This window comes from Osmerus eperlanus, chromosome 3, assembly GCF_963692335.1.
Source record: "Osmerus eperlanus chromosome 3, fOsmEpe2.1, whole genome shotgun sequence".
NCBI classification, from domain to species: domain Eukaryota; kingdom Metazoa; phylum Chordata; class Actinopteri; order Osmeriformes; family Osmeridae; genus Osmerus; species Osmerus eperlanus.
Window position 1 is genome coordinate 18,185,362 of NC_085020.1, and position 26,907 is coordinate 18,212,268.

At 41.4% G+C, this 26,907-nt stretch overlaps 6 protein-coding genes across 7 annotated transcripts; 2 read left to right on the forward strand and 4 right to left on the reverse strand.

Moving 5' to 3' along the window:
- Positions 1–349: 349 nt before the first annotated feature.
- acod1 (aconitate decarboxylase 1) lies at positions 350–3,604 on the forward strand. The gene is made up of 5 exons (XM_062457628.1): positions 350–464; positions 1,302–1,463; positions 1,868–1,957; positions 2,107–2,306; positions 2,474–3,604. Exons 1-5 carry the CDS (start codon positions 453–455, stop codon positions 3,456–3,458), a joined length of 1,449 nt encoding a protein of 482 aa, XP_062313612.1. The 5' UTR covers positions 350–452; the 3' UTR covers positions 3,459–3,604.
- Positions 3,605–4,448: 844 nt separating this feature from the next.
- Positions 4,449–12,815, reverse strand: zgc:162944 (uncharacterized protein LOC569993 homolog). Its single transcript, XM_062457672.1, has 4 exons — positions 12,619–12,815; positions 12,213–12,384; positions 10,818–11,016; positions 4,449–4,750 (listed from the first exon to the last, which is right to left on the reverse strand). The coding sequence occupies exons 1-4, from the start codon at positions 12,724–12,726 to the stop codon at positions 4,555–4,557; spliced, it is 675 nt and encodes a 224-aa protein (XP_062313656.1). The 5' UTR covers positions 12,727–12,815; the 3' UTR covers positions 4,449–4,554.
- A 1,645-nt stretch (positions 12,816–14,460) lies between these two features.
- Positions 14,461–16,796, reverse strand: asnsd1 (asparagine synthetase domain containing 1). The gene is made up of 3 exons (XM_062457609.1): positions 15,399–16,796; positions 15,045–15,226; positions 14,461–14,921 (listed from the first exon to the last, which is right to left on the reverse strand). Exons 1-3 carry the CDS (start codon positions 16,794–16,796, stop codon positions 14,675–14,677), a joined length of 1,827 nt encoding a protein of 608 aa, XP_062313593.1. The 3' UTR covers positions 14,461–14,674.
- On the reverse strand, positions 16,734–17,904 carry LOC134017724 (ASNSD1 upstream open reading frame protein-like). Its single transcript, XM_062457682.1, has 4 exons — positions 17,512–17,904; positions 17,129–17,182; positions 16,968–17,043; positions 16,734–16,872 (listed from the first exon to the last, which is right to left on the reverse strand). Exons 1-4 carry the CDS (start codon positions 17,590–17,592, stop codon positions 16,832–16,834), a joined length of 252 nt encoding a protein of 83 aa, XP_062313666.1. The 5' UTR covers positions 17,593–17,904; the 3' UTR covers positions 16,734–16,831.
- A 128-nt stretch (positions 17,905–18,032) lies between these two features.
- On the forward strand, positions 18,033–19,842 carry cln5 (CLN5 intracellular trafficking protein). The gene is made up of 4 exons (XM_062457659.1): positions 18,033–18,205; positions 18,371–18,545; positions 18,665–18,890; positions 19,109–19,842. The coding sequence occupies exons 1-4, from the start codon at positions 18,099–18,101 to the stop codon at positions 19,594–19,596; spliced, it is 996 nt and encodes a 331-aa protein (XP_062313643.1). The 5' UTR covers positions 18,033–18,098; the 3' UTR covers positions 19,597–19,842.
- A 138-nt stretch (positions 19,843–19,980) lies between these two features.
- Positions 19,981–26,415, reverse strand: fbxl3a (F-box and leucine-rich repeat protein 3a). 2 transcript variants are annotated; one of them, XM_062457635.1, is made up of 5 exons: positions 26,235–26,415; positions 23,927–24,290; positions 23,656–23,778; positions 23,060–23,231; positions 19,981–22,557 (listed from the first exon to the last, which is right to left on the reverse strand). In XM_062457635.1, the coding sequence occupies exons 2-5, from the start codon at positions 24,287–24,289 to the stop codon at positions 21,917–21,919; spliced, it is 1,299 nt and encodes a 432-aa protein (XP_062313619.1). In that variant the 5' UTR covers position 24,290; positions 26,235–26,415; the 3' UTR covers positions 19,981–21,916. The 2 variants fall into 2 exon arrangements, with proteins under 2 accessions (XP_062313619.1, XP_062313620.1); XM_062457636.1 differs by lacking the exon at positions 26,235–26,415 and adding an exon at positions 26,138–26,210.
- Between the last annotated feature and the right edge of the window lie 492 nt (positions 26,416–26,907).

A 26,907-nucleotide genomic window follows, 5' to 3' on the forward strand; every position in this document is an offset into this window, starting at 1 on the left:
TAGGTTACAATCAGTACACAAACTTCAAGGATTTCATAATTCAAATGATTATTATTGCAAAGCCATTCCAACTCATCATGGGAAACATTACATTACATTTAGTCATTTAGCAGAGGCTCTTATCCAAAGCGACTTACTGTAAGTACAGGGACATTCCCCCGAGGCAAGTAGGGGGAAGTGCCTTTCCCAAGGACACGTCTTTTGTCACGAACCGGCAACCTTCTGATTAATAGCCCGATTCCCTAACCACTCAGCCATCTGACTTCTGGAAAATGAAACCTTACAATGACCTGATTTGGGAAGTGAGATTCACCAGTTCCCAAAGCGATCTTGCCCTGGTTTCATCATTCTGGTTTGTTGTTAAACCACCCCAACCGGCTTATTGCTGGTATAAATGGGATGGAAATATCAGTCTTAAATGAACTGCAAACAACAGCACCAGCTACAGCACCATGCTCTGTAAGGTAGGTTTTTGTATCCTGAAAAAAATCTTATGTTTTAGATCTACATGAATTGAAAAGAAATCCTGAACTGTTTAAGTAAATTAATTCTTGTGGTATCTTTAACCCTTGTGCTGCCTTCGGGTCACATGACCCAAAGGTTTATAACGAACCATTGTTGTGTTTACCCAATTTTACCCAATACAAAAACAATTAAAAATAATTTTCTTTTAACCTTTGCAATGTGGGGGGTCTGAGACAGCCCAACGGTTAAAAGAAACTGCTTCACTTTGTTTTTGTATGTGGTTGTCGCAATACGACGGTGGGTCACAATGACCCGAAGATAACACAAGGGTTAAAATGTACCTTTTTGTGATGCTGTATGAGACAGGAGGCTATTGTTGCCCTTGGGATCAACCACTGTAATACTGCTAGAACTGCAGTATTGATTCTAGTCCTACTTGGTTATTTAAATCTACTTAAATTAGTTTAAGTTCAAGTATTTTATTGTCAGATGCACAGAACAACACAGGGTCAGACTGGGCACTGAAATTCTTAGGACAAGACAATGCAAAGCAACCTGGCATAATATAACATATAAGTACACAGAACATAGATTACATCTATGATAAGCTAAAATATAGCAAACCTCCTAATATACAAATAATATACAATATTCAATACAGTATACTAAACCTCTAAATACACATAATACACATAATATCTATACCAACCTTATAAACCTATACTAACCTAAGACAAATGAATTACATATTGTTCATTACTTTGGATAAAATAGTCTTGGAGATGAAAAAATGCAAATCTGAATGGAAATAAAGGAATGTTATCTTGCCCTTCTAGAAAGTGACAGAGAGTTTTGGAGCGGCTATCTTTGGCCTGAGCCCGGCCCATCTGACTGACAGGGTGGTTAGGAGGAGTAAGAGGATGATGCTGGACACTCTTGGGGTAGGACTGCTGGGAACAAGAACAGATGTCTTCAACAAGGCTCTCCAGTTCAGCCAGGTAAGTTAGGTTCTTAATGCATTAAGCAGCTGTGTGGTATAAGCACTCACACCATGAACACGTGTTCTTATGACAATTTTCAACTTAAAGCGAAAAACATATCAATGTTGAGTTTTAGAAGAAATTGAGGGCAAGAGTTTTGTAGCTGTCTGTGTGAGTGCCCGCACCCATCTGCTGCAATGAATTAACTTCATGGATCTCTGACTCGGAATCTGAGCTTCAGGGACGCTCGACAATAGACAACATTTAGCGTGTCAGGCATTTTAAAATTGTTTATGTGATGTGTTCCTATCGTATTCAAAACAATTTTACAAACAAGGTTTGTTATGTAACTGTATACACACTCAAATTACTCATACATTGTTTGTTTGTTGTTCAATGCTCTTTGTGGTATCTGTTTGTAGTGGTACAAGTCAACGGAGAGAAGCAGTGTCTGGGGAAGATCAGGCTTGGCTCTCCCATCACAGTATGCTGCCTTTGTCAACGGTATAGCGGTAGGTTCAGATAATTGTATAAATTGTATACTATGGATTGTTTGCTTGCTGATAATTAGTTGGGGGACTCAAATAGTTCTAGCAAAAGTGGGCTTAGTTTTCCAACAAACACAACTGTGGTTGGACCTCAAAATTCTCTCTACCCCCAGGTGCACTCTATGGACTTTGATGACACATGGCACCCTGCCACCCACCCCTCAGGGGCCGTGCTCCCTGCCATCCTGGCCCTGGCGGAGACCATGCCCACCCCACCCTCCGGCCTGGACCTTCTCCTGGCCTTCAATGTGGGCATTGAGGTGCAGGGACGTTTGATGAGGTTCTCCAGGGAAGCTAGTGACATCCCCAGCAGGTGAAGGGTTCATTTTGGACGTGTTTGCAATGGAAACATCTTTGATATTTGATCTCAAATCAACCTTTCTCTAATTAATCAGATTTCACTCTTTTTATTGTATTGGACACAGATAAAACCTAAACTGTAACTTGTAACTTAAGAGCCCCTATCCCCCCCCAACACAGGTTCCACCCTCCAGCTGTGGTGGGTGTACTGGGAAGTGCTGCAGCTGCTGCCAAGCTCCTGAGCCTGTCCCCAGCCCAGTGTGTTCACGCCCTGGCTATAGCTGCCTCTTATGCTGGGGCCCCCATGGCCAACGCAGCCACACAGACCAAACCCCTCCACATCGGCAACACTGCCCGGAGAGGCCTGGAGGCTGCCCAGATGGCCCGGCTGGGGCTGGAGGGAAACCCAGCCATCCTGGACCTGGAGTCCGGTTTTGGTGTATTCTATACAGACTACAGCCCCAAAGAGCTGGTCGGGGCTACCATAGGTGGATTCAGATGGCTTCTAGAGGACCAGGACGTGGCCATCAAGCGATTCCCAGCTCACCTGGGGATGCACTGGGTGGTGGATGCCGCGCTGGCTGCCCTGGCTAAGCTGAACGCTGCTGGTGGGCAAAGTGGACGAGGAGAAGGACTGGAGCCCAGCAAGATCAGGAGGGTGACTCTAAGAGTGCCTCCCTCAAGGTACGTGGACCGGGCCTTCCCAGCCACGGAGCACCAGGCCAGGCACTCCTTCCAGTTCAACGCTTGCTCAGCCCTGCTAGACAATCAGGTGACGGTGGACTCTTTCAGCACGGCCCAGATAGAGAGGCCCCTCCTCAAGGAGCTGTTGGCCAGGGTCAGGGTAGAGAACCCCCAGGACAACCACCCCAGCTTTGACAGGATGTACTGTGAGGTTGTTATAGAGACGGAGCAGGGGGAGAGTTTTGGCGCCAGGTGCAATACCTTTTACGGCCACTGGAGAAAGCCGCTCAATCAGAAGGACTTGGAGAGTAAATTCAGAGCCAATGCCTCATCTGTGCTGCCTCAGGAAGGAGTAGAGGGGCTGCTGGATCTGATAGGGAATATAGAGAGCCAGCCTGACTGCTCAGTGCTGGGGTCCTACCTGCAGGTAAGCAGCAGGAGTATTGTGAGGGAGCTGCAGAGCATCCCCTCACTAAGGTGAACAGACACAGACATTAATATTGACTGTGTAGGCTTTTATTTTGAAGTACCTTACTAATCTCTCTTTGAGATATGCTTCCTGGGGGCGTTGTCACGGAGGTGCACATGTGAACATCAAACGAAGGCTCCTTTAGGAGCATTCGACAGAATTGTGGGGGGTTGGGAGAATGGGTCAGGTTGGTTGCAACCCCTGCTGTTGGGATCGGCTGTACCTGCAAGATTGCCTTATCTGCCAGCCTTCTATATGTTTGGTGGTTGGAACCTTGTTTGTGAGATGGTGATAGTGCGTGATTAAAGAGGAAGAGCTTTGAAGACATCTGTTTGACTGTGACTTCTCATTCTACACCATACTTGAACCCAGATCCTGCCGGTCTCGCTATCCTGTAAGGGTTCACCACCTTAAAAACTCAAAAGGTTTTAAGGGTGGGGCAAACGGATAATGTAAACAAAGTGTAATGTACAAAAAAAAATCCAGTCTTCTCAGCAAACAATGTTTATATGCCACACATAGAAATTAGGGAACCAAGTTTGACTTTTATTCTAGAAATGTATGGTTTCTTTCAGTTTACAAACTATGCACATGCTATTATACAGCAAAAGATGTATTGTCATTCTACTTGATTATTTTTCTTAAGATTGTGTTTGTGATAAACTCTTCACCACAAACACAATTATTTTTATTTTTATTTTACGTGCTTCATACCAATAACAAAAAAAAGGGATAATCCAGAAAGGAAACCGCCCCTCCAGGCAATTTAAACGTAGTCATTTTAAAATCATCGAAAATATGACAATACACAGCAATAAAAATGAAAATAAAATCACTTTGATTTAATGTCCTCAGTGCAGTAAAACAATGTGAAAGGTAGAAGACCCAAGTTTTGTGGTTGTAGAGAGTACTTCTCCTCAAACTTCTGTGTACGAGGATTTGATTCATGACAAAGTTATCAGGGGTTTTCCAATTCTTTGGTACGAAGCAAAGACAACCATCCACAAACAGAAAGCATTTATTGTTATAGGCACACATACAGGAGAAGCTACATCTTCTATAGGCTTGGGGACTCATGATCAGATCATACTGACATCTGTCAGGGCTCTCAGGCAAGCTTCAGCACATCCTGCACCATAGCTCCAATACCATCAAAGATCTCATGGAGGGGGGCCTTGCACATGAAGGCACAGGTGGTGACCAGCTTGTTTTTCTCATCCACGTGGGTCTCACTGACACTCTTACTCACGTGCTTACAGCCCAGCTGAGTGATCGCCTCTGCAGTGCCTGGGACATCTGGGGACCTGCGAAGTGCAAATGCAACATTGTGAATAACACTTAGGACATAATTTAAGACACAAGGAACGATGCGTTTAGGGGCACGGTTCCCCAATAACGATGGTCATACAATGAACGCAAGGCTGCATGCACACACAACATTTATTTTTCACGTTGGAGGTAAGTCTGTCTTCCAAACCAGAGCATACAGCCATTGCTAGAAAGTGCATCATAAGTCCATTGTTAGAGGTGCTGTCCAAAGACGGTGGAATGTTATTCCACCATCCATAGTACCGTATTTGCATTAGTAATACATAGCTGAAGGTTTGTCCATCAGAGTAAGCTTGCTAATATGATATCAACTGGGAGAAATCCTTAATCTCGCAAATTAATATGAAAACATTGTTTACAATTGCTTGAGGATTCATTTGAAAGAAAAAAAACATGAAATTGGGCTGAAGTGCATTGATTTTGAGTTTCTCTCAAATGCTTAGGTACAATTCTCAAATAATGAGTATTTTCAAAACAACGTGCAAACCTCCAAACCACTGGGAAAATATTCACAACAGATTTGTTACAAAACAAAGTGGGTTTTCCATCATTTCTTAAAACTATATCCACAGACTGTGAGTTTTTGATGTCAAAGGTAAGACGGTTCCATAGTGGGATTTTGGACCATCTGAAGCCGAGACACAGAAGAGCAACTCGGTGTGGTGAACAGTGAGTTTCAGTAATCAAGATGGGAGGAGACAAAAGGCACAATGATTATTTCCAAGTTTTGAAAGGATAAAATCGATTAGATTTTCTGAATTGAAAGAAACACGATTGAGTCACATGTAAAGCAAATGGTCCAAAATTCATGTTGGTCGAAGAGTACTCTCAGGTTTTTTGAGATTCTCTTGACATTACCGCTAAAGGACCAATACACTGCAGAGTTATGTCAGAGAAGCTCTCATGGCCTTTAATAAGGACTTATGTTTTGTCAGGGTTAGGCTGAAGGAAGTTGTTTGACATCCAGTCCTTGATAGCTGTTAAGCAGTCTTGCAAAGTGGAGAGCTTACTAGGGTCATTCGGTTTAAAGTACAGTTGTGTGTCGTCAGCATAACAATGATAAGAAATACACTTAAAACAACTGATTAAGATACCAAGCAGAAGCATGAAAACAATAGGACAGAGGACTGAAACCTGAGGAACAACACAAGTCAACAGAGCAGGTGAAGAGACATCATTGTTGACAACCACAGAAAAAGTCCTGTCTGACAAGGTACAATAGTCTACAATTTGCGCAATTACCAATTGAATATATCTTGCTGATTAAAGCTGACTTATATTTCTTAGTTCAATAGTCATACTCTCCAAAACATGTATGAATTGTTTCATTGTGCAAGTCATCACATGCACAATAGGCCATACTGACAAAATCTGTCCAGAATACACCATGAATATAATTTCAGTATTTTCTTTTTCTGTTAATTGATGCATTTTTGTATTACATTGCGCTGTCATTTTTGGGTGTGCTCAAGCCTTCGGCGAGAGCACAACCTTTGTTCTCTCACATATATATTATTATTATTGGGTGTGCTCAAGCCTTCGGCGAGAGCACAACCTTTGTTCTCTCACATATATATTTATTTATTTATTTATTATTGTTTATTTTCGCCCCCCTAAGGATCAGTCAATATTTGGACTACATACACAACGGCGGTGTCAAAAGGTTCGTCTTGGTAGCGATTGCGTTGGTTGTATTTTTATTTACGTTCCGTTGCATGGTTTAAGTAGAAATTGCGTTTTTGTGGTGAAAAGTGAAGCTAATGGTGGCTAATTTTCTAGCCACAGTCACTACGTCACTAACGTCACGAAAACACACGTGACTACCTGTAGCAGAACATTCGTTTCACATCTGTTAACTTGGGGGATAGCTAGGCTAACTATAGCTTTACTGCAAGGCAGCTGCAGGAACGCCACAAGCAAAGAGGCCAGGGTGATAACTATTTACTCATTTTACTTTGTGATGTGAAACACAATTATGAAATGTAATGTACAATATTAGCTGATATTATTAAGGAAGGGGCCCACATCTACTTTTGGAAACGGTAGTCTACTATTTCACTGAAGCATTAGCATCATGACATTAGCCTCTGTTGCCCGGGCAACACATACTACAGTGGTCTATGATGCATCTGTTTTCAATCTTTAAAATAAACATTCCTCACAAATACATTTTCGTTGTAGGATTTATTATTACATTACAAGTAAACGATTTGTGGGTGAAATTATCATTACCTGTGGTTTCAAACCAGTGTAGCTCACTGCAACGCTGTAGCCTACGCGAGACACTACAAAAAACATCTACACAACATGTTCGGCACTCCCCTTACTTAAATCAAAAGTCTAACTACTAACCTGAACTTCATTGCCACAGCCTAAACTTTGTCAATCTGTTCATGAAAATAATTAATTTCAGCCTAAACCGTACAACGGAACGTTAAATCCAATTCAACCAACACAATCGCTACCAAGACAAACACAGCAGTAGTCTAGTACTGTACTGTAGTAGTAGAATTTACCGGGGCAGCTTCTCCACACAGGGCTATATCGCATTTTGCGTTGTTACTGACAATGATCGCTACCAGTGAGCTTTTTATGAATGAGCGATTTTCCACTAAATAAATGTCAAGCTTATTTACGTTTTTGGGGGCATATTTTCCGTTAGCAGATGGAACTGTTTGAATCGCGATTCCATCTTCTACTGCCGGTAACGTCGTAGAATAATCTTCAAAGGGGGTTCTTTATTAATGAATGAATGCAATATGAGTAGGCTAAATGCCTGAAAATATCACGAGAAGGGAAAACTTAAAAGGACATTTAAGTCATAGAGATTAGGTCCATTTTTACACCGGTCTGCCAAATTTATTCGTTTTGATTCAGCTATGAGGCTACCTCTTGCAGGGGAAATGAGAAGACATCATATTTAATTCTACACTTCACTCGTATTTTCAGTTGTAAATGAGCAGCACAAAAAAAATGCTTTTAAATCTATGTAATGTTTATAAATGATAAGTATGCATTTTAATATAAAATATACAGATATATCAGTTGTAAAAATGTCATTCAAAAACGGACCCCTGTGCAACCGACGCAAGCAAGCACACCCTACAATTTCCCCAGAAATTGTACCCTCTCTAGTTTTTATTTCTTTTTGCCCCCCTAAAACTCAGTCAATATTTGGCCTACATAGACAACGTAGGTGTCAAAAGTTTCGTCTTGGTAGCGATTGAGTTGCTTCTATTGGAATTTACGTTCCGTTGCATGGTTTAGGCTGAAGTTAAGTTTTTGTGGCGAAAAGTGAAGCTTACGGTGGCTAATTTGCTAGCCACAGTCACTGACGTTACTAACGTCACTACGTCACTAACGTCACGAAAACACGCGTGACTACCTTTGGCAGAACATTCGTTTCGCATCTGTTAACTTGGGGGATAGCTAGGCTAACTATAGCTTTACTGCAAGGCAGCTGCAGAAACGCCACAAGCAAAGAGGCCAGGGTGATAACTATTTACTCATTTTACTGTGTGATATGACACACAATTGTGATATGTAATGTACAGTATAAGCTGATATTATTAACGAAGTACATCTACTTTCGGAAACAGTAGTCTACTATTTCACTGAAGTATTAGCATCATGACATTAGCCTGTGTTGCCCGGGCAACACATACTAAGTACAGTGGTCTATGATGTAGCGTTATCTGTTGTCAATCGTTAAAATAAACATTCCTCACATATACATTTTCGTTGTAGGATTTATTCTGACATTAGTAAACGATTTGTTGGTGAAATTACCATTACCTGTGGTTTCAAACCAGTGTAGCTCACTGCAACGCTGTAGCTTACGCGAGACACACAACAAAAACATCTAACTTACACAGCTGTTTAGGAAGTCAAACGGCGACAGAACATGTTCGGCACTCCCCTTACTTAAATCAAAAGTCTATCTAACTACTAACCTGAACTTCATTGCCACAGCCTAAACGTTGTCAATCTGTTCATGAAAATAATTCATTTCAGCCTAAACCGTACAACGGAACGTTACATCCAATTCAACCAACGCTATCGCTACAGTACCAAGACGAACACAGCAGTAGTCTAGTACTGTACCGTAGTAGAATTTACCGGGGCAGCTTCTCCACACAGGGCTATATCGCATTTTGCGTTGTTACTGACAATGATCGCTACCAGTGAGATTTTTATCAATGAGCGATTTTCCACTAAATAAATGTCAAGCTAATTTACGTTTTTGGGGGCATATTTTCAGTTAGCAGATGGTACTGTTTGAATCGCGATTCCATCTTCTACTGCCGGTAACGTCGTAGAATAATCTTCAAAAGGGGTTCTTTATTAATGAATGAATGCAATGAGTAGGCTAAATGCCTAAATGCCGTTTAAATCATAGAGATTAGGTCAATTTTTACACCGCTCTGCCAAATTTATTCGTTTTGATTCAGCTATGAGGCTGCCTCTTGCATGGGAAATGAGAAGACATCTATTTCATTCTACACTTCACTCGTATTTTGAGTTGTAAATGAGCAGCAACAAATATATGCTTTTAAATCTATGTAATCTTTATAAATAATAAGTATGCATTTTTATATAAAATATACAGAAATACGGACCCCTGTGCAACCGATGCAAGCAAGCACACCCTACAATTTCCCCAGAAATTGTACCCTCTCTAGTTCTTTTTACTGTGGCGTAAGAGTTACTTTACATAAGTAAAAATACCGCAATAATTTCCAAGGAAATGTGAGTGTAATGTGTAATATACAACCTTGTACTGTTGAAATCGGCATCGGAATAGTTTGATTCACAATAGCATTCAGTTAGCTAGACAAATAGAACATTCTATTAAGGTAAACATGTCAATAAAAAATGGGATAAGACTAAAATGTGGATATAAGAAACCTTTCCATGGTCGACTATCATACTGATAAAACATCTAAACATGTGGACCACCATTGTTCACACGTTCATTTTGAGGGAATTCACATTAAACAATAACTTTGTTTTGAAGCATGAGTAAAATGTTTTGGGTGAGTTATGACATTTTGCAGGTAAGCTATGGTGTTGAGCAGTACCATATCAGCCATTCTGACAAATGCATCTAGAGCTTTGAGAATGTTATCACTGTTTTAAGAAATGAACCAAAGCAATTGAGAAAAACTGTAAAGTTTGCATTATTTTTCACCTGCTTGGGCGGTAGAATGCAAAATCAGCAACGAGCATGTTAGGATGGACTAATAACTGGTCTGCAGCAGTCATTATTTTATGATTTTGGGTGAACCAGATTCTTATTTCAGTGATGCAATCAGTAACGGAAGTGGGCGGGAGAGTGGACAAGGGTAGAAAGGTAGAGCTGGGTGTCATCAGCATAACAGTGAAAGTGAATGTTGAATTTGCAAAAGATATTGCCAAGGGGAAGGAGGTAAATGATGAAGAGTAGGGGCCCGAGGACAGAGCCCTGGGGCACACCTGAAGTGACAGAGGAGGGAGTGGATTTAAAACTCTTGAGTTGAATGAACTTGATAATGATTGTACGATGCACGTAGTGCTTTGATAAACAGGGTGTGGATCTACAGTATATCTTCTATCTAACCATATGTTTAACAGGGATATATATAAAATGTGCCTGTATTGCTCTGTACAGCCAATTTCCAAGATTTGTTTAATCCAGGCATAAGCTAGATTGTTCTTATGAACATTCTAATCAAGAGACTCTATGCAAGTGTTTAGTCTGTGTGAGACACAGCCACACGCTGGATGCCCACAAGGACTTCCCGCCCACAGTAACATGAGCACAGGGGGAGAGGGAGCTTGGTATTAGTGTCAAACTTAAGTGTTTATATCCCCCGACCCCTTTTCCCCCACTGTGAAGCACATTATGTTGCCTCCTGGTATGAAATACACTATAGAAATAAAGTTTGATTTGATAAATTGGACGTCCACTACTTAATACTACACCGCGGCATATATATCTTTGCATCCTTGCCATCAACTAATGATGGACAGCGATCCTCGGTTTATGTAGTGATAACACACCTCTCGTCCTTCTCATGGCCGACAGTGACCTCACAGCCTGGGAAGACCTTGGCGGCCAGCACTGGTGAGATACAGCACAAACCGATGGGTTTTCCCTCAGCATGGAACTCCTGCATGGTGGCCTTCACCTGGTCGTTCACAGTGCAGTCCTTCCCCTGCACGGCCCAGCTGCACAGGTTCTTAGCTGCTCCAAAGCCACCTGCACACGAGGGCACATCATTATGATTAAGGCATCATGTTATAAATGATGTGCAGGGGAGACCCCAACAAAAGTAGGAAAGCAAACAGTTGGTGGGTTGACATTGGTCTACTGCCCTTCAGCATGTGAACCCAACCTCTACCCGTTTTCAGTCCAACAAAAACCGACTTGTCACAATTGTTTATAGAATGAACCACTGTGTTGCAGAGGTTCTTTAAAACAACGTTTGCATGATGAGTAGGGTGAGAAGTGCAGGCCAAACCCATTTAGACATTTAAGCCTGGGTTGGGTATTTCAGTGGCATGAATCAGGGACGTCGTCAGCCATCTTTTCCAGGGCTGCAACCCCGTCCCTTTTGAGTGTAGCCCAAATGTCATTTTAATATCTCAACAAGAAAAAACGACAAACAAGAAAGTGTGATGTTTGAGTTTTCCTAACATGCAATAACAGTCTGTCAAAATAAATGTAGTGTCTCTAGCATGTCAGTGAACATCTCTAAAAACTAACTCTGAGGGGGTGTGGGTCTGAAAGTTTGGGCGGACAGTCAGTGACAGCAGGAGGAGAGTCAGCGGGAAGAGACTAGAGGAGAAATGGCAGAACGTAGGCAAAAACAATTTGGTATTTTTGGCCTTTTCCAAAACAGGAGTAAAGATAAGAATCTATCTTATAAAGAAACTTTTTAAATTGCCAGTTGATTTACGATATAATCGGATGTGGCACCTACAGTGATGATAAGTCTAATGTAATGTTTATATTAGCCTCAAGTCAAAAAACAGTGGGCCTATTTTGCGCTCAAATTAATGCAATAGGCCTATGCTTTGCCCGCATTTATGTCCCTAGCTGAGGTCAAATTGCGCCTACGCAAGGTCCGATGTTAACAGGGCTGCCAACTCTCACGCATTGGCCGTGAGACACGCATTTCAACCAGTTCACACGCTCTCACGCCACACCTTGCATTTCTCACGCTGAAAAGTGTGAGATCTACCAAAGAAAATTGGTAGGCCCCACCAAATCTCACTCCAAGGTTTTGGGAAAAGTTGGCCGCCTTATGTGAAGTTGGGGCTAAGCCTCGAATGTTAACAATGTCTGTCTACGGCCCTGGCGTGAATGCTGTGGACACAAATTAGTCAATACTGACACATTTCACAAGCCTGATCTGCGAAAGACTACTCTCTGAGTTATGTGTAAGAACGAACCTGGGAATATGATGGCATCGTGCTCCTTCACACTGAGTTCCGAAAGGTCTTTTATCTCTCCGCGTGCCAGCCTCGCGCTCTCTACTAACACATTTCGTTTCTCCTCAGTGGGCGCACCCTTCAGGTGGTCCACAACGTGCATCTGATCCACATTTGGAGCGAACATCTTCACCTGAAGTCAGAGACATAAGTGCCAAAAGAAAATAATGGTACAGCAACGTCCTTGTCATTCTGTGTCCTACATAGGTAGCCTATAATAATTGTCCAAATAATAACATTTAAAAACAAATATGCTTTCTTAAAATAAATTACCAAATAATTTCACATTAAATAAAACAATTTTTGTTTCAACCAAGAACGTATAATAGGGGATAATATATGGTGCTTAAGCGAAAGTAGAACTTACACTTGCACCAAATCTACTGAGGTGGACCAAAACAGCGGACGCTTCGTGTATTTCAGTGCCGTCATAAACTCCGCAGCCGGCCAGCACTACAGCAACGCGTTTCCCCATTTTTTTCTGGTAACTTTACCACGATTCCTGAAAGAACCTTCCTGAAATACTTTTTATATCGTTGCAGGTGAGGGGCAATGCAACGTGAAGTTCGCCGCAATAAGAATGTGATTTCCGGATGATTTTGTGTGTGTGTGCGTGTGTGTGTGTGGGGGGGGTAAATTCAAAATAAAAGTCAAGACACGAACTGTATTTTTGAAATATTTAATATATACTGCACAATATAAAACAGTAACTGTAGTGCAACGGATAAGTCCAACAGAAACGTGGATAATGTGCATGTGCAATGTCGATGCTTTTGCAGACTGAGTAGGCTATTTATTCAAGTGTGCAACACATACACTTGTTTACATGCTCTGGTGGTTCTTCCCTTTGGCATTTATTTTGGTTGTTCACAATATGTGCTTCATGTTTTGGCTACCCGCAATGTTTTGGGGTTATCTTGTTGTTATTATCAGTGACCTATGCACTTTTGAAAAAGCGTCTGCTAAATGAATACATTTAAATGTAAATACCCACGTATATTAGTACATATTCTGATAGCTCTCACCTTCCTGAATCCATTTCACCCCCAATGTAATGGGACACATTAATTATACTAAATTGTATTAAATGAAATGCAGTATTATTTCATTCAAAAAAACGAATGAGAGTGCAATCCACATTTAGATGAATTAAAAAGCTGCGCTGCGCAGTAACCTCATTGAAATTTGTTTTTTGCAGGTTGGGATGTCTGACATTCTCTTGTGATTGATCGCGGATCTCGTTCGCGAACCAATCAGTGAACTATCTTGATGAACGGTTTCAAAAGATTCAAGTCTCTGAAATGAATCAAAACGCCCATCACTAATTGCCTCGTAAATTAACTTAATATGTTTTAGCACGTCTCATGCCATGCTCTCTCTCACTGTTCCACCCATAGACGTATGTACAGTAGACACAGCAAGCCTGCTCTCTGTAAAGATGGCGTCCCCATTCATTTCTATGGAAAGTGCTGATCAGCGCTCGAGTGGCGCAGTGAGGCAAGCGAGAGAGCGAAACAGACCGCGCCATCTTTCCAGTTCCGGCTCGTCCAGTCTAGCGCAGAACAGTGGCTCGAATTGCTCCTAGCTCCGAGACTCGTGCAATTAGCTGTACAGGAATCTGTCATTGCATAGAAGGACGCACCTGGAAATTTCTTGTCTTGGCTCATTCCAAAGTAACTTTTGAATATCTAATGATGGCTAAAATGTTTAACTTATTGCAATGCATGATCCAATAAACTAAATGTCCCTTTGTTTCAGAAAACCTGTGTACATTTATGAGATCTATGGCCGTTTTGATGTTAGAAACCTGCAATCCTATATTGAATGTGATCTGTATTTTAGAGAACTTCACAATGTCAAGTCAGACATGATATAGTAAACTGCAAAATACCTTGTGACTGGGTCAGTAGCCCTACATAACTTTTTTTCTGTAACTTTATAACCAACATTTCCCCCAAAAATTGATAAAACTTCCTGCCTATATTCCAGCTATTGGTCTTTGTGCATTACTTTTGAAAACTTTGCACATTCTAGAGATAAATGTTTGATTAATTATAATTAATAGATGCTTATGCAAAACTATTGCTTTGTGTGATTGTGGTCTTATTGGTTGCACTGGCTGTGTATGCCAATCAGTCATCTGGTCATCTTCATTTAAGAGACTTATGAAGTTGTGCATTTTGTTTGACAGTTATAAATATCCAAGAAATAGCATGCAAACATAGCATTTATTGCTTTAAAAAACAATGTAAGGGTATTAGCCTAATACAACAAACATTTGTGAACCGATAAGGAGTATTCTAATGATCAGATTACTAGAGTATTTGTAATGCAGGTATTGGGACAATATATGTGGGCATCTGGATGTGGCCAGTTTATGTAAACCTGGTCCATAATTGGGATGAGATTTCCAAATTCCAGAGTTATGATGTCTGGAGTCTCTTGCACTTATCTGAAGCTTTCTCATGCTTGTTCTCCATCTTTGCAATGCGGGACCCAAACTGCATGGCTCTCTTTGGCAGTACTGCAGAGTCCCCAAGGCCCAGCACTTTGGCAGTCAATCTCAGTAGCAATTTTTCTCCTACACCGCGAGGCATGGACAAATCAGCCTTCTCCCATACAGGCAAGGCATTCAAGTAACTCACCACATCCTCATCCAAGTAGGGAAACCTGGGATATAAGTAATAAATTTACAAGACAGAATAGGCTCAAAACAGCAAGCAACAGGCAGGGAAATAAGATAGTTCACAATAATTAACCAATGTGTAAATAGATTAAATTCCCTGCACTCACCTAGCCTCTTTCCCATGGTCACTTATGATTCTGTCATCACGTCCCAGATTCCTCGACGAAATTCTGGCCAGGTCCATAGCAAGCTCCTGAATCAGACCTGCATGTCCATTATTCTTAAAACACACTCTGTGTCTGGAGTAACCTGCCAGCTGCTCATCTGCTCCTATACCCGTCAAAACAACCTACAGTCACGACGCAGTGGAAAAGAACATCAGTAGTTATGGACGTGTCTGTACATTCCTTTTGTCAGTTCACCCTCAGAGTTGGGTCATCAATTTTTTTCCTATTGGAGATATATAGTTATGGTTGGAAAAAGTTTGGGGTGTTATTCATGTATACAAGATTCTAGTTAACCTTTGCAGATGACGTAAAACACCTCTCATCGATGCCTTCGGCTATCAAGCCTGTTCCTCTGGCTGCAAACCACACTGCACATCCAATACTGTCATCAAGGACTGTATCAAGTGGGTGCACCAAGTGACAAATGCGCTCCTGACGGATTTTTTTCAGCTCCTCTTGAGTTACGTTGATTTCAACAAAATTCCATTTTCTATCGGGAGCAAGTTCCTGAAGCTCTTTTAGGCCTAATCTTCCAGTGATCCTGTCTGGGACATCAAATTCATTTTGGGTACAGGAAGCAGTTCCATCCCTAGGCTTCAAATTATGTGTATTGGTTTTCTTTGTAGATTCCAGCATTTTTGGCTTCTGCATTTTGAATGCTACATTAAGGAGATCAATTGGTTGTTGAGCTGGAATATGGCGGTGAGCCAGGGTTGCCAGAATCATTGAATCAATCCCCCCAGAAAAAAGGACAGCAACTGCTGCTTGGTCACTATCGGGTGATGCACTCACTTGAAGTTCAGAGGGCAGACACTGCACCCTTTTTCGGACTGCTTCACTTAGCACATCAATAAGACTGTTCACATGCAACCTCTTCCCTTCACAGGTTAACATCACTTCCAAATCCTTAACAGATGCCTGGGAAAAGGAACTAGATTCTACTACATCCGAGCACTGAGGTATTGACACATTAAGTGGGACTACTGGTGATTTGAGCATGTGACCTGATTGGCTTATCACTACAGCAGTATGGCTAGGAAACCCCTCCTTAAGTTCCTGACTAGCAGACAATAGATGCATTTCTTGGGGAACCCATGGATAAACCTCAAAAATCAATGAGCCAGACTCAGCAAATGCCTTCACATCAATCCTATACAAACCAGCAGCTGGAACTTCCTGCCATTGTGGTCTATCAAAATTAGTAGGATACGATCCCACAGATGTTAAGGTAAAGTGGCTTTTGTCTGCATCAAATTGCCAAAGCAAGCTTCGTCTGCCAAAGAAGTCTCTCCCAAACCAAAGATAGTCTCCAGCTTGTTGGTAATATACAAAAGCCCATGGTCCTTGAACATTGCATAGGACAGACAGAATTTCATTGGCACTGCTGCAAGTTGAAAGATGATGACATAAAACGTCGGTATCATTTTCTTGTGGTTTCACTGGAAGTCCTCCAAAAACTTCCCCATTCCATAGTAGAATATTCCCTTTACCGTCTTGTGCAGGCTGAGGTGTGAGTCTACCCCTCATGTGAAGTACATGAGCAGAGAACAAACAATTAAAGTTCGGATTTGTTGAGGTTTTAGTAACATCACAATTTGAGTTTGGGCCTCGTCTCCTTAATTTTTCATCAATATCCTTCTCAACAAAAATTTGGGTAGGGGACAAGCTAACCACACAACAAATTCCACACATGATGTCCTTTGAAATTCCTTCCTAGAGTATGTTGACTATATATCCAATAGTTCCTTCTTCATGTTGTCCAGTTCATCTGAGGGAGGAGAATTTTCGATGAGAGCAAGATTTTCATAATGGTTGGGAAACCTTGAAAGTACATATGGACCAAGAGTAACATTCAATACTTACGTTTGCATGAACAAAGACACTGTCGTCTGTCTGCCAAGAAGAATATGTTGCTATTAGGCTGTTGACTGTATACCTTCTATAAGAAACACGTTGACAGACATTTATTATATATTAAAATACATTAGTTTACTCAAGTATATCAAGTATTAAATAGGATTTACCCTGTTTTTCTTTAGATTGTACAGCTCATCAACAACAATTTTCTGTTCGTTAATCTAGAAATATACAAAGCATTATTCAGTCACGTATTGAGTATTCAAGACCAACAGTAGTTACAAGACCAATCATGATACCAACCATTAATCCATCAATCCATAATTGCCCCCTTTAGAAAAGTGTAGTTTACAAGCAGGGGGGCTTATTAATATTATGTTATAAAATTATTATGAAAGTCTAATTTTAACACGCCATCCAATGGTCTTGACTCTTCAAATACTTGTTTCAAGTAGGCTGTAGGCCTATCATAATAGAACTAGATGCGAAATAATAGCATATGCAAGCTAGTTTGATTCTATAGTAACTCTTGACAGCCACGCGGTTTTACCTTTTTGTTTAGTTCTTCTTTTACCATGGACTCCCGTCCAGCAAAAACGTTTTCTGACTCTGATTGACATTTAGAAGACATTTTAGACGTGTCAATGAGGGTTAGGTGGTGAGAGAAAAACTGGCGTGGCCATGCAAATGACTATTCTCGTGTCGTCTTGTCTGGCGTGGTGTTCTTCTTCTTTCTGTTGAGGTTATAGCATTGCACCGATGTCTATGATGATGTATCACCGCCACCTACTGTTCGGGAGTGTGAGACTGGTGGCCTACACGTAACCTCACACGATTCACCCACCCCTTGCACCTCGGTTTGAGGCCAGATAAGGGAGAAGGGTCCAAGTCTAAGTCTATGGGTGGGGGTCTGGTTCCACCAAATCGGATGTCTTCTGAACGCTATAAAAAAACAAAGGGCGCCTTCTGCCAAGCTGGATGTACTTACATACCCGACCCGTCTATGATTAGGTAAGACTGTAACAGCCGATGATTAAATTTAACAACAAAACCACGTGAGGTACGTCACTGCCTTTAACAAGGAAGTGTTCTGTTGCTTGACAGTTTGGTACAAATGCGTTCAAGAAGTTTCCCGATATGAGCCTCGCGGTGAATATTTTGTGCTCAATTCTTATTGTATGTTTCCAGGACATCGTACATTCCCTGAATATTTACAGAAAGCAAGAATGGCCGGTTCCGTACAGGTATTGGTGCAATATATGTAACTCTGTTTTAGCCAAGTTCAGAAAATAATGTGACCGCAAGACTACTACCGCTAACAGCTTGCTAAGAAAACAAAATTACATATCTTGTCGAGGTATTGCCGCATACTGGTTTTTAAGTGTTCAGCTTGTCTTTTGATTCGGCAGGCGGGTCGATCGACGCCCCGAAGCAGATTCCTATTGCGAGGCCCTGTACCCCTTCTGTCCCACTGGCGATAGGGATGGACGCATAGCTTACTTCAGGGACTCGGATGTGATCTCTGTGTTTAGACTTCAAGCCCCAGTGTGGGAGTTCAAATATGGAGACGTGTTGGGGAAAATGGTTTGTATTTTTTAGAGACACATTCTCTCACTCTGTCTGCATCTCTGTCTCTGTCAAACACATTTTTTAAACACAATCTCAAAAACACAGTTCTGTTTTTTCATCTCTCAAATTCCCAGCACATCATGCATGATGCCATTGGCTTCAGCAGTGCAGAGACTGAGAGGAACTACACCATGGAGTGGTATGAGCTCTTCCAGTTGGGCAACTGTACCTTCCCTCACCTTTTGCCTGATGTAGCCGCTCCATTTTGGTGTAACCAAGGGGCGGCATGCTTCTTTGAGGGAATGGACGACATCCACTGGTCACAGAATGGCACCTTGGAGAAAGTAGGGGAGATAAAAGGTAAAGTTCAGCTACACTATAACTTTATGGGCTGAACGGCATGTTGATACTCACATTCTCACACTGTGATATAGACAGATTGAACAAAAAAAGCTATTCTATCATTCAATTTATGTGGTTTCAACAGACTATTTGTTTGACTTGGATTTATTGCCCATTTCTCCCCATGAATGTGTAATAGAAGGGTGTTACTGTGTATCTTTGGGATTCTCCCACAGGCAGACAGTTCAATGAAATGGCCCAGTGGGTCCAAGATGACAACCAGACAGGGATTTACTACGAGACATGGACGGTGCGTTCCAGTCCTGACTCCAACGCCACAGTGTGGTTCGAGTCCTATGACTGCTCCCAGTTTGTCCACCGCACCTACCGGAAATTAAAGGAGCTGGGGGCCAAGCTGTCCAGCCGGTCTCAAACCAATTACACCAAGATCTACCTTTACAGTGGAGAGCCCACCTACCTGGGGAATGACAGCACCATCTTTGGACAGGCCTCTATGAAGAAACTTGCAGCTGATATCCAACAGTTCTACCACCCGTTCAGGCCGCATCAGTCCTATGTGGACTTAACCCTTAGTCTCATGGAGGCCTATAAGAAAGTTGTGATTGACAAGAGTTTCTATCTTTACTATAACTTTGAGTACTGGCACTTACCCATGAAATATCCTTATATTCAAGTAAGTTATGAAGAAGTGCCTTTGCCCTAGCTGATGTCATTGGGGTATGTCACTAGGGTATAGGACATGCATGACTAGGGTTGAAGCAGTGTTTCATGAGCTCCATTGTTTTGTTCATGAAGGAAATATGGCTAAGCCATGTTGTAATGTGGAGCCTAAAACTGCACTGAAATACAAGTTCTGCCTAAACTGATGTGCCCACAGTATCATTTCCTCTCTGATCTACTCACATGACTGTTTTTGTACAATTGAAAGTGTTTAAAAATATACACAACATCCTTTTGCAGGTATCTTTTATCTCTACATTACTTTTTAACCAACATACCAACATTTATCATTGCAAGTTATCATGGATTACATGGTCAATTAATTCCTAATGTCAAGGAAACAAAGGAAGGTCAATCTAAAATTGCATCACTCAAGATGTCTAACAAGGCATGTTTATTCATACAAGTTTCATATGTACATATATTTTTCATTTTGTAATGGTATTTTATCAAATTACTATTGCACTGGAGTCTGAGGGGTAGAACCAAGGTCGGGGACCAAACAAGCTAAACAAAAGCTATCAAAGCAATCAGAAAGAGACACCGGTACTAACCTTCAGAACACTGGCTACTGATTAACCATAGTTTAAGATAAAACACCATAATAATCTACCAGTTTCACCAACATTTTATTTATCAATATATACAGAAGTAGTACTTTATGTACAAGTCTGAGATAACATAGAACATTTCATGGGAGAATTGAAGACTGCGAGAGCCGACATGAGAATCATGAGAATTATGCTAGGATAACATGGGTCATCAGTTTTTGGCAAATATAATTTGTAATGAAAACATTAGTATTACATTTGAAACAAAATCAATGCAAAATAGAAATATCTTAGTGGTCTCATTTATGGACAATACTGTATTGTATATAGTTTAAATGTAGTAAAAAAAAGTAATAAACAGTATTGTGCCAAAGTCCTGGTTTACATTAATATTCTCTTAAATATGTATTTTCTTGACTTTAGTATTTGTGCTGCAGTATAAAAGTGCAATGTTGAAAAAATATTTGTTTACCCTCTTCATTTAATTATTTCTTTGTAATTTATATTATATATATTTTTTGTGCTAAAGACTTTGTACTGCATTGTACTGTGTGTGCATGTGTATATATAAAACCATTGTTCGGCAAGTTTAGCCTGATTGATAGAATACCCCAACTTAATGAAACTTTTGTTTAAGTGTACATAATTGTTAAATGTCCTTTACAGAAGCTATACACATTACATTCCTCAAACACTAACATTTGTTATAAAAAAGTGCAGAGTTCTTGTTCAAATCTCAGGTTGTCCATTGTCCTGGACTATGCGGCAGTGTCCGTTAGGGTTGGGTATCGTTTGGGTTTTTACAATGCAGGTGCCAAATCGATACTTTTAACCGGTTCCGTTGCCTAAACGGTGCCTGAACCAATACTTTAAAAAGCCACAAAACAATGTAAATTACATTAAAGAACGTCTTTTATTTTTTTAAATATCACTGCCATGTTCTTTGACTTTCCGTGTTACGACTTGCATTCTTGTGAATTTTCTCAGCCCAGAAATTGTTTTTCTGACACCACATGAATGCAGTATAATTCAACCAGCGATCATGTGCTGTGATGATGCTTCTTATGTCCGTTTTGGAGCACCAGAGGGCAAATATTTCAATTGACAGCTCAGGTATACAGCCTAAGTGGCACCAAAATGAGGCACTGAAATCAGGGTTCTGATTCGGTCCAGTACCGGTCAAATAGGTACCGGTGTCATATTAGCACCGGGTTTTGGTACATAACCCTACCCATAGTTTTTTAAAAGAACCAAAAAACAAACCTCAAGAATTAACATTAACAACCGTAAATATTCAACACAGTAATAAAATAAAAAACACTGCTGAAGGCCCCAGTTGCTGCCTGTAATAGTGACTGATTGTGGATGGAGCCAGCTGGTGATTTTCTCAGAAAAGTGCAATGCCTGGCCAAGTTGATGTTGTACTTGTAGTTATGTTGCCCTCCAAGGCAGGGTTGCTGGATGCCGTTTTAAAATGTTTTACCATCTAGTATTTGTCTGTACAATTTGACGACCTGCATTACCTAGGCTATTTGCCCAGTTCATCTTCGAAGGAGGAAGCTTTAGCTCTAACATACGCAGAGTTCAGGAAATGAGCAAAACGCTTTCCGTGTTGGCACTTTCCATACTTCTTAACATTCCTGAAATGTCACAACTAGGAAAAAGCCTCAATAGAAAGTGACGGCCCTTCTAATGTCTGGTACCAACATGATGACTGTGGCCTCAATTGTGTGTTCAATGGCTCCCAGGCCTCTACCAGGTGGGCATCATGTCGGGGAACCAGACGCGTCCCAGGTGCTTGGAAACCTCCCAGTGGATATCGTCCAGGTTGTACTTATGATCCGGTATAAGGACCTCCTCCATGATGGACAACTGCAACAGCCTCCGGCCACACATCTTTACAAACTCCACAAAGGCACTGCAGGTTACCTCGCACTCGCCAAGCCCGATGGCTGATAGCTGGGTGCAGCGCTTGGCGATGCGGATCAACTCCTCGTCCAGGGGCCGCAGCCCGTTGGCGCACACCACCAGCTCCACCAGGCGGGGGCAGTGCAGCCCCACCCGGCCAAGGACGTCCTTGCTGACGGAACGGCCGAAGTAGAGGTGGGTTACGGGGGTCTCGTTGCAGAAGAAGGGTCCGAACTCATCCTCGTAGAGGAAGAAGTACATGACCAGGTTGACCTTGGGCGAGTGGCGCACCAGGGCGTCCCAGCTGCTCTTCTTGATGGTGTGGAATTGCTGTCCCGGGTTCTCACTCACCACGTCGATGCGCAGGTGCTCCAGGTGCACGTGTTTCTCTGAAGACAGGGCCAGTAGGAGCTCGTCACTCAGCAGGTGGTAGTTGAGCGCAAGCTCTCTCAGGCCGTGGCACTGGTCGGCCACACACAGGATCCCTGGAAAACACACGCAATCAACATGGGACTGGGTCTCAGGTTCTTTACACAACATAGTTTTAAGTAGTGTAAGACGGAGTCACACCACATGTTTTTCTCAGCCGCAAAGGCGGTAGTTTTTTTCAGCGAAGACATGGAATGTTTTACAGAGGTAGGAATCAGTTTGGTTCCCTAAATCTAAGACATTTAGCTTTCTAGCTAACACATTTTCACTCTTCACTCGGTTTCAGGCAAAAAATACATTACAATTTGAAGGATATTGATGAATCAAATCTGTCATCAATAATCATTAAAAGTTATAATCCTGTTTATTACTACGCATCAGTTTTAGTCAAGACCAACCAACTTCCAAATAACTCTTGAATTTGTTGAATGCCAGCATGAGGTAATGGCAAATGTCTCGAATTGAACATTCAGAAAACCTATTTTGCAGCAGCCACCTCAATTGCAAGAGGCCAAGTTACCCAGCCATCAATCTTAAATGTTTTTTTAAAAGCCGTACCTGCAGGTGAGACATGGGGACAGCTGCTCATCTTCAGCAGCTTCAGAGTGTCACTGTTATTGGCCACCAGCACCTTCAGAGACGGGTCATCCACTGGCGTGTCATCAATCTTCAGGGAGGACAGGGACTTGGAGTTGACAAACACCACAGTCAGAGCTGAGATGAAATGAGACTGGGGAAGGGAAAGAAACAGGTTAATATTTAGAGTTAAACATTGAACACTTGCATATAAATGCTTTGTTATATGTGGGAGCACCTCATAAAAATATTCTTTTGGGGGAGATGACTAGTACTTAAACAGTATTCATGTATGACAAAATCCTCATTTAATGCAAAAATGTATTATACCTTAAATTACACTGGGTAGATAAGTGGCACTGAGAGACATAATCAACACATGCCAGTGCAAGACCGTAGAAATTAAATAAATATCAATTTCTGATATCAATTGGGAAACCAGTGCCCCGACACCGCCACTTGGCTAGCTCTTGTTACCAGAATAAGATTTGTCATTGGTCGAAGATGTCTTTGTTTTTCCAACACCACCATTGGCCAGACGGTCACAGAAATGTTGTGTAACAGATAATGGAGTGTACCTTAGGCAGTTCCATGAAGCTAGGTCTGGCTGTGGAGATGAGACCCAGAGTCTTCAAAGAACAGTTCACAAGCTGGGACAGGATGTCACAGGCTGCCTCTGCTGACTCTGTACTGCTGTCCACCTGAAACCAGACACATAATGGACAACAATTGAGATGATCAATGGTTTTAATACATTTCCCTCAATGGTTCCATAACGCTTTAATTCTATTTAAATCTTTAATCCTCCATACGTGTGTGTGTGTGTGTGTAATTCCCCATTTCTCTTACCTTGAAGCTGACATACTGAAGATGGTTAGAGTGCCTCTTAATGATCTGTTTGATGAGGTCTGGATGCGTGGCCTTCAGGTATGAGCTGGCCGGCTGGTTGAGCTCAAACTCGAAGCACCTCCACAGTTCTGGCATGTGAAATGCATGGTTCCAGTCACGGCACACCTGCGAGGCGAACGCCCGGTCAAGGAGGGGCAGATACTGAAAGATGTGGAGTAAGATTTCCTGAGGAAGACGTGTCCAGTCACAGATGAAGACCTCCTTTTCCTCTCTTGGCTGCTGCCATGCCTTCTTGCGTGTCTTCGCTGGGCCATTGCTGGAGGGGCCACCACTGTCATTCTCTTCGACCTTCACCCTCTTCATTCTATCAAGGAAACAACACAAAAAATTGTGTAAACTTAAAATGAATAACGTTATTCCTTGTCAAGCTGGAACAGCAAGCGTGACAACTAAGGTGGCTTACCAGGCAATATCTGGAAGCCTGTGATAGCAAGCCAACTGGCTGCTGCCAAAGCTTTTCAATTACATTTAGTCATTTAGCAGACACTCTTATCCAGAGCGACTTACAGTAAATACAGGGACATTCCCCCCGAGGCAAGTAGGGTGAAGTGCCTTGCCCAAGGACACAACGTCATTTGACACGGCCGGAATCGAACCAGCGACCTTCTGATTACCAGCTCGATTCTCTAACCGCTCAGCCACCTGACTCCCATTATTCAATTCCATTCCATTATTAGGCTACTTTCTTTTAGTATTTCTTTTTTTACTTCTACATATTGTGTAACTGTGCACAAGGAGGTGAACACTAGAATTTATTTGGATTTTTCAAGGCGAATTGAAGTTTAATCAACCATTTTTTTAAATTAATAATAGGACCTATATTAAAGTTCAGGTGACCAGCTTGCTAATTTGTTTTTGTGTCACTTGTGTCCTCTATTATTTCAGAGGAAAAATATATTTTCTTCCTTGCATCACATCACATTTAATTTTGCCAGATATTTTTTAGGCTAAGTCTAAGAGAAGCTGACAAAGTGGAATGCTTATTTCATTTGTTTGATGTGCGAGGTTATTAAACGTGAAATTCTTCAAAAAGTTAATGCTCCCTCTCCATGGGAAAATGTCTACACTTCCATTATCATAAGTATGAATACTAGAGATCCAGACTCATTGCAAAGGTTAGTGGAAGCTGATGACTGGAAGCTGGATTCCCAGATCAAAACTTGATGACTACGTTAATTATTTAGGTTGAGTTTAATAGGAGGCAATGATAAATGTCTCTGCCACAAATGTGCTCTAGCTATGGCTAGAAGCCTACCTAAGCTTTCCAATGTGTATCTAGTTTTGATGGCCATAAACATGACTGGTCCTACTTATGAAGCATCAAACCCTCCAGTCTGCTGACTGCCTGCTAAAAGTCGCATGCACTGTTGACATTCATCTTGCTGAGGCAAACTGTTCAAATACACGAACTGTCAACTGCTCATCTAACCATGAAATGGTGGTGTCCCTGTATGTAAACAGCACTGATTTCCCACACTGACAATAAAACAATTACATTTGTCTTACTGCACTATTCCAAGTTATCAACTCGGCTATTCTCATGTCTGGCAGAATAATGTCTATGTACTGAGACAAAATTAAATCAACCTGTTTCCCAGTCACGCATCACTTTGATTAAAGAAATGATTCAAGTAATATTTTTTCTTTAGGCAATCTCTTTTACACAGCCTATTAGTACAGTAACCAAAAGCTTCCAGCACTTTATGTTGCAGATGTTGACACCTGTCTTGTGTCTGATAAGAAGTACCATCTTTGCACCTTTGAAATGTGTCCTGTGGCTGTCACCATCACTACAGTAATTTGTAGCCTGTCTGTAATTTTTAAAGGTGTAAATCTCAGACAGTTGCATTTATGTTTTTTATTATTTTTATTTGTTTTACTAACTAATGAGACCTTAAGACTGCAAAACACAGTAGGGTCAGTCTATCCAAATACGTAAACATAGCCGCTAAAATAGCAAGCTAATTTACAGACTATACAAACTTTCTAATTCGTTGAAAGCATTAAGATACTAGCATCTTGGAGAGCTTCAGGACGTTCAACCAAAATCTACATTTGATGTTTTGCAACAACATATTTTAACCTATCAAACAAGAAATTAAGTAGAACTATGTTCATTTAACTGCAGAAAAATTATACTAGTAGGCTTACCCGCTATTCCGCTACACAAAATAAACATACTGTAACACCTAACCAGATTAGCAGTTTGCTAGGTTCTGTACAGTAGTACCAGACCCATCCCTCCTACCTTTTACACTGCTAGAACTGCTACAGTAGGGCTAAAAAGCTCGCTTTTCCCAGTGAAAATATGATTGGTGACACAAAAATACAGTTTTAAAAGAAGAAATGTCAAGTCTTCTATCACCGTTTCTAAATTGACCTAATTCCAACAACAAAATCTCTGCGCCTTTGGTTCCTGAAATGGCGTATTGTTGATGTTGTAACAGACCCGGTGCACTGTGGGTAATATCCTGAGTGAAATGGCTGTGCCCAACTATGGGCAGTGTTGCCAATTTAGCGACTCTTGACCTTTTTTAGCGACAAAAAATATATAATCTAGCAAATAGCAACACATCTTGGGACTTTTTGCAAATTTGGAAATATCCGTTTTTGGTGTTGAGCAAGGGCAAACATGTATTTGTACTTTCATGTTGTCATTGAAAGTCGGGCCCCCCCTTCACTGTTCATAGAGTCAGTAGGTGTGTTCGACTTCATGCAGCGCCGACGTCGGCTGCAGCCGCCTGCAGCCCGGCTGACTTGAAGCAGCCAATGGCATTCTCAACTTCAAGGCAGCCGGTGCTGCATGAAGTCGAACACACCTGATATCAACTTCTGGTGAGAATCTTTTGGTCTACAGTGACTATGGGCTGTCACAACTCCAAAAACGTTATCCAAACGCATTCTCAAACGCATGGAATTAC